The sequence below is a fragment of the Adiantum capillus-veneris genome, chromosome 25, assembly GCF_014529385.1.
Source record: "Adiantum capillus-veneris isolate H3 chromosome 25, ASM1452938v2, whole genome shotgun sequence".
Lineage (NCBI taxonomy): Eukaryota > Viridiplantae > Streptophyta > Polypodiopsida > Polypodiales > Pteridaceae > Adiantum > Adiantum capillus-veneris.
Genome location: NC_140955.1, coordinates 74,393,542 through 74,401,073, shown reverse-complemented (window position 1 = coordinate 74,401,073; position 7,532 = coordinate 74,393,542). Strand labels below are relative to the sequence as shown.

The 7,532-nt window shown below is 39.8% G+C and overlaps 1 protein-coding gene across 1 annotated transcript; it reads left to right on the top strand.

Moving 5' to 3' along the window:
• Window positions 1-6,168: 6,168 nt before the first annotated feature.
• On the top strand, window positions 6,169-6,558 carry LOC147425109 (uncharacterized). Its single transcript, XM_086500601.1, has one exon. It carries the CDS (start codon window positions 6,169-6,171, stop codon window positions 6,556-6,558), a length of 390 nt encoding a protein of 129 aa, XP_086356727.1.
• The last annotated feature ends 974 nt before the right edge of the window (window positions 6,559-7,532 follow it).

Below are 7,532 nucleotides of genomic sequence, written 5' to 3'. Positions count from 1 at the left end.
AGTAAAAGAAAAAGGCAATTCATTTTTTTTTAAATTTTTTTTTTTGGTATGTCATGGCAACTACTACTAGAGTCTAATTATTGCTACTAATTGAGCTCCCAATAGATCAATAGTATTTCATATGAAGTCTAGTCTCTTCAAGTTCGGGATTTATTTGCGTGGCTCCGTCAAACTCAATTTTCTTGATATAGCGATCGAGATAAACACCACGAATCCATGTTTTAGTGATTATAATATACCTGCTTCATTTTTTTGTTTTCATAAATGTTAATTATGTCAATTATTTTTGGTATAGATAGATGGAAAATACTTTGTCTACTGATATTCTTTAGTAGATATGGTTTGCTGATGGGCTATGGTTGCCATTTTTTTGTCGAGGTAAAGATAACAAGGTTTCCATGCAAATTTTCTATAGGTGGTTGAAAGCAAAGGATGGTGGTACAAAAAAAGGGCCAATTTTTTTTCCACCTGTTTGGTCCTTTGGAGGGAAAGTTTTGAGGCCCAAAAGTTTTGCCAAGGGAAGGCCAAGGAGGGAATGCCCACCGATGGGAGAAGCAACAACAAAGGTTCTTCCACCCCCGCCTCTCAACAAACAGAGCTAGAGAACAAAAGCATCCCCAACACAAGGGCTAGTGCAAAACAGTTCAAGGCTTCTGAAATCGACTCCGAACGGACCTCACACCGTGTCGATGAGGATGAATCAAAATCTGCCAACAAGTCAAGACGTGGTAAGCTATTCATTGGAATCAGGCTTGTGTTAATTAGATGGTGTAAAATTTTGAATTTAAATGTTCAGTGTAAAATTTGATACCTTGGAGCATCGCTTTGGTAATCCATATGCATATGAGAGAAAAATTAGAAAATTGACTTAGACCATGCTAATTATCCAGCTTGCTATATAGTGTTAAGTGTATTTTTCTAGGATATTCTAGAAAAGTGGTTGTGGAGCTTCAATGTTTGTGGATAGAAAGGTTTAGCTGAGACAATGTACATGATTCTATAGTTTCCCTGCTTTATGTTAGAGCTTTGTATATCATATGCTAAGGATTAAAACTAAAGTTGTTGAAGTTTTTTGGAAATAGAGTATGGATAAATCATATTGTAAACACATTAGTTATTAGTTATTAAATGTACAGTAACAAATGTGGTACTTTGGATTTGTTTCACAGTAATTTTTGATTTGTTTGACATTTCAGGTAAGAATAAAATGGATAGGTATCCTCAACAAACCAGGTTTTGTTATATAGTAGAGGACTTGCATGAGGAGTATGGCCTTAGTCTAAAAGGAAAACTCCCTAAGGACCTGACTGATGAGGACTTGCTGACCGAGTAGTGGTTATCTGTTTTCAAGTACATGTTCCAAAAGAACAACAAAATTTATTTAAATCATTTGCAGCCACATTTGGTGGATGACTGCAGATTTCTATTCTCCAAAGTTTATCAGGGACCCCCTTCATGCGGTGAACTGACCACCAAATTTGCTAAGGGTTATAAGTTCGAGAAATGTGATGCAGTGAGAAAAGACCCAACAGGGCATAGAATAGCATGGGCCCGGTTTGGGGAAGGAGTGTTGCAGATGATATCATTTAGGACTGGCGGTCTTGGCCGTAAAGTTGAGACATGGAGGAAGCAAAGTGCTTCCTCCCCTGGAACTGTCCTGCAGTCAGTTAAGAAGGCCCGCATGACTCAAAGTGGTAGCAACATCTGCACAGAACCAGAGCAAGGTGTTAGAGGGGCAGTGGTGGCTGACTACCCACCTGACTTAGAGGCATTGCTCCAAAGACTCCAAAAGCAGGTGTCACATCCACGGTCATCAAAACTAACAGACTTGAAGGCCTCTACAAGCAAACAAGGACCAGCTACTGGTATATGAGGGTAAAGAGGGCGTGGTGAAAAGTTTGATGGAGGATATTGATACCGTGGAGGCGCGCATCGGTGTACTGCGGCAACAAATACCTATCCCTGATGAAGAGATTAGAGAGGTGGAGGCTGAGCTTGGAGCAAGTCCGCGCTTGTTACGACGGCACGAGGTTTTTGAAAATATTAAGAACAAGGTTTGGTGATTTGGCATGTTTCACTTCTTAACTGGTTTATTTGCTGACATTTTTATGGGTTTTAGTACTATCTTGGACTGGTTTGGTATTCTCTCTAACTATTTTGGTACTTTTATTTAACACTAAGGGCAGTGCTGGAACTTTCCTTAGTACTTTATGCTACTGCTTCATTTCATTTGGTACTCATTTGAACTACTTGGTACTATATTGGTACTTCCTTGTTTCTAATTTTTGAGTCTTACATTGTACTATTTGTTTTGTTTTGGATTCTATAATGACACAATCCATGGTACTTTTGGTTCTTTTCTGATCATTTGGTCTTTTTCAATTCTATTTTGGGACTGCTATGGTACATGCTGCTTAGTGCTTTGGTATCTTCTTTAAATGTCTTGGTACTTTCCAGTTTTTTTTGAAAGTGGTTTGCTTGTTTTTGGACTGTTTTGGTACTTTTTAAACTGATTTGGGTATTTAATCGAACACTAACTGCTATATTCGTACTTCCCTTGTAACCTTTTGGTGCTTAGTTATTTTAATTGGTTCTCTCTTTGATAATTCTGGTATTGGCTCGAGAATTTTTGGTACTCATATAGTTTACAGATATTGTCTTGGGTGCTATGTGGCACAATCTTTGGTACTCTGGGTGATTTTCTGTTCATTGGGTACTCTTATTACTTATTTTGGAACTTTCTAGTTACAGTCTTATACTGTAATGTTGAGTTTGACTTGGGTACTTTTGGTGCTTGGTACTGCTTTGGTACTTCAACCTATTTTGGTACTTTTGGTACTTCCCTTGTAACCTTTTGTGCTTCTTTATTTTATTTGGTTCTCTCTTTGACCATTTTGGTACTGCCTTGAGAATTTTTGGTACTCATATAGTCTACATATTTGCCTTGGGTGCTATGTGGCACAATCTTTGGTACTCTGGGTGCTTATCTGTTCATTGGGTAGTTTGATTACTTATTTTGGTACTTTCTAGTTACAGTTTTATACTGTAATGGTGAGGATGATCTGGGTACTTTTGGTGCTTGATACTGATTTGGTACTGTTGAAACATTTGGTACTTCAACCTATTTTGGTACTTTCCTTGTAACCTTTTGTGCTTATTTATTTTACTCTCTTTGACCATTTTGGCACTGCCTTGAGAATTTTGGTACTCATATAGTTTACAAATTTGCCTTGGGTGCTATGTGGCACAATCCTTGGTACTCTGAGTATTTATCTGCTCTTTGGGTAGTCTGATTACTTATTTTGGTACTTTCTAGTTACTGTCTTATACTGTAATGTTGAGTATGACTTGGGTACTTTTGGTGCTTGAAACTGCTCTGGTACTATTGAAACTTTTGGTACTTTTGGTACTTCTAGTACCTTGATACTACATTGGTATTTTCTTCTAATAATGTTTTCTTTGCTAATTGTTTGATTTGGTACTGTCTTGTTCTATTTTGTAACTGTTGCAATAGTATTTTGGTACTGCATGTGTTATTCCTTGCTAGCAGTCAATTTGGTACTGTTTTGGTGCCTATTAGGTACTGTTTTGTTCTATTTTGGTACTCTTTCAATAATTTTTTTCTATTGCATGTGTTCTTCCATGCATCTTGGTTGTTTTGGTAAGTAAATTACGAGAGCATTCTGTTTTGCAGAGAGAGTATGCCAGGCTCTACAACGAGTCCCTGCAAACCCAAGACCAGTACGAATTTTTAAGCAAGCTCTCTGCTGATGTGAAGAGAGGGATGACTCACACGCTGACTCCAAGGCCTCATGTTGTGGACCCTGAAAACACAATACATGTGTTTGGTTCTGTGTTGCCTGTGGGGAGGCTTTGGAGGCTTATTACGTGGTTGGTACCTTCATGCTTCCCTATAGGCATCTCTACCATCCACTGTGTTTTGCAGGTGTATTGAGAATGGAAGATACCTGCGTGAAGGCACTTTGCAACACTGCAATCCCTTCGGAGGCAAAGGCCTGGATTTCAAGGAGGTCATTATTGAAGAGTAAGTGGGGTGTTTGTGTTGGACACTACATGCTTATAATATCAGTTGAATTTTTGATCTAAAATTCTCTTTCATCTTTGTGTATATGTAGGGAGAGGATCTTTTGGTGCGGACACCCATGACAACACCAACACCCCTGTGGATCGGAAGGATCTTCCTGGATACGGCAAGTCAGATGCCAGTCACATGTTCCAGGAAGATCCTTATAAGTCAGTGCATGAAGTACTGCATGACATTGGTGCCAACACGATGGAAGGCAAAAAGGGTGAGCCTGCTCTAGACTCCAGTTTGGAGGAAGATAACACTAAAGCCGAAGTGCAGGAAAGCCAGCAAGGCCCTAATGCTAGCACAGTGGAAGGGAAAGGGTCTGAGGTTGGTGTGGGCTCTGGTATGGCAGAAGCTAAACTGAAAACTGAAGTGCAGGAGAAGGATAAACAGGAAAGCGAACCGATTGAGGAAATTAATGACATAGAGATAGAGCTAGGCAAGAAGAACAACACATAAATTCAGGCTGATGAGGAGGTGGCAGTGGAAGTTCTCTCAGCGGCCGAGTGTTTGGATGCAACTCCAAAGTATGTAGAGGAGAAGGCACGCAGAAAGACGAGGCAGTAGGCAAAGAGTGAGGCGGAACTTGCTGATAGTGCAAAGGAGGCGGAACCTGCTGAGGGTGCGAAGGAGGGTGCTTATTTTGTGGAGGAGATGAAAGCCATGGAGGAGGACAAAGGTGTAGGGCAGGTGAAAACCTTAGAAGCAGATTATAGCATTGACTGTGCCACACTCTCCGAACTCTTCCTTATGAAATGTAAAAAGCGCCCCAAAGGTCGTGGTCTCAAGCCACGAACCTCCAAGAATTAGCTATTTAACAAAAATTTTTACTTGCTTTTGGCTTATCATGAAATACAATCCCATTTTGCATTTGTCAATGTTTGGTGTCATGTCAGTCAGATGTTAATGTGTCTGTTCCTTGTTATGTCATGCTGTCAACAATTGGTAACCTTTAATGGTGCTAAATGTCCACACTTTCTATTTCCAAAAGGCTGGGTGTTCCTTTACTCATTTTGCTTCGTGGTACTTCAATGAGGGACAGGTGGTGGCTGAATGAAAAGCGACCGGATACATCAATGCCGCTGGACATAAAGGCGATCACTAAGCACCTTGTCATTTTGGATGTGAATGGAGTTCTATTGAAGGATTATCATAAAGAACCCAAAGATTTTTGGTGTATCCCATTGCCAGAGGGAGGTAGGCCCCGATGTGTGCAGGTATCCCGGCACAAATACTGCGTGGTCAGACCTGATGCGGAGGATTTCATCCTTAGCTTGAGGAGGCAATGCTACGTGATGCTTTGGTCCTGCAGCCAAAGACACAATCCGATGACCATACTGCATGCTTGCTTCCCTAAGTTGATGAAGATGCAAAGTCTCTTTTTAGGTTTGAATTCCTTAACTTCCAAACTGGTTTGGCTGATTTTGGTACTGTATCTACCTTTGCTACTGATTTGTACATATTCTGGTACTATTGGTTCTTTTTGTACTATTTGGTACTATCGTGTATAGGATTTGGTACTGTTTGTACAAATTGATACTGTCCACACAATTTTGGTAATGTTAGCACAATTTGGTACTATTTGCACAATTGGGTACTATTTGTTTCTTTTGGTTCTTTTTGGTTATTTTTATTCATTTTGGTCCTTTGGTACATTTGGTATATTTGGTACTTTTGGTACTGTTTGCACAACTTGATACTGTCCATACAACCTGGTACTATTTGCACAGCTTACTTTGGTACTTTGGTACTGTTATGTACATAACTTGCTATTTTTGGTGATTTAAGTCCTTTGGTACTTTGGTACTTTGATACTGATATGTACAGAACTTGTTGTTTTTCTTTTTTTGGTGATTTAAGTCCTTTGGTACTTTGGTATTTTTATGTACAGAACTTGCTGTTTTTCAGACTTTGGTGATTAAGTCCTTTGGTACTTTTGGTACTTTGGTACTGTTATGTACTAAACTTGTTGCTGTTTTCAGACTTTGGTACTCTGAACTGTATACCTGCTCTAACAACTTAGTTTAATTAAAACAGATATTTTTGACCAGTCCCATTGTGAAAAATGGGCTTCCTCTATGAAGGATGTGGCAGGCCTTTTGGGGCAGTTCGGTGACAAGCCCATTTTCCTGAAGCTCCTGCGAACAGTTTGGAGCAAGCATCCTCAATTTAATGAAGCTAGTACGCTCCTTGTGGACGACACAAGATACAAATCATTGAAGAACGATTATGAGTCGTGCTGCTGCATTCGGACATATGAGCCAAACTATTACAATCCGAACAAGCCGAAGTATCTCATGGATGTCATTTTTCCATGGATCACAGGATGGCTAGATGAGAAGTTCCCCACCGCTTATAGCCAGCACGCACCCCTGTTTGATGTAGAGGACGACATCTCCCAGTATGTTGCTGACTACTTTGTATCTTTGGAAGGGTACTCGTATCGGTTTGACCCCCATTATGTGTAAAAGATTCTGTAAAAGACTGGCATTTTTGTGTAAAAAGAAATTATTGCTGAACATGAACCTTCGTCTGCAAAAGTTTTACACATGCACTTAATTTTTATGCACATGATCTTTTTCTTGCCACTTCTTTGGTATTTTTTTTGTTGCTATTTGCATGTGAAGCCTGAATCATCAGAAATGTCAAATAACCCACGAGCATTGATTAATCCTTCCCACTTTAATTTTTGTCCCATTGATAACTAAACCCGGATTCTTGCACTTTCCTAAGATATTTTCAACCATATTAAAGTATCCTACTATCAAACAAGGATTAGGCAGTCTGGCTATCAAATTTGGTACTACAAGAGTCAACTGAAAACAAATTAGCAAGTACACACTACTGATCACAAGTAAGATTCTATTAAAGAGAATTACAACTGTTGTTGCCAGTGGCTAGACTTGTAGTATGTTGGGGTTTACGATGTATGGCTCCCCTCGTGGTCACTCCCTTCGTCATATGGCATACTGTTGTAGATATTTCATATATCTCTGAGGATAGTTTAAAATGGTTATGCAGGCCCGGTTTAACCTCCATGGAGAACTGTATAGCTCTAACAAGATGGGAGTAGATCATGACTGATGGTTTCTCATTCAATAGGGTATAAGATCAACTTTGCCCTCAACCAGGGCATAGTACAAACCCTCAAGCAGAATTCCACCCTTTACAATCTTGTTATGCCAAAGGTCCTTCAATACTCTTGGTGCCTGGTACATGGTTTTGGTGCACTTTAGAAGGTAGAAGTCCTCTTTCTCCTCAGCTGCTTTCACTGCAAAGTTATCCCCAATGGACAGTAATTGGCTCAGCACCTTAGGGTCTCCTTCATACATAGGCATGGTTAAATCTACACTCACTTGGGAGGAAAGAAGATCATTGTAGTTCTCCTCATCATCCTCATCCTCATCACTGCCTACTTGTACAGACTCTGTCAATGGCTCAA

Bases quoted from the DNA above. Each gene is read 5' to 3' on its own strand.
- LOC147425109 (XM_086500601.1), top strand. From the start codon at position 6,169: ATGAAGGATGTGGCAGGCCTTTTGGGGCAGTTCGGTGACAAGCCCATT.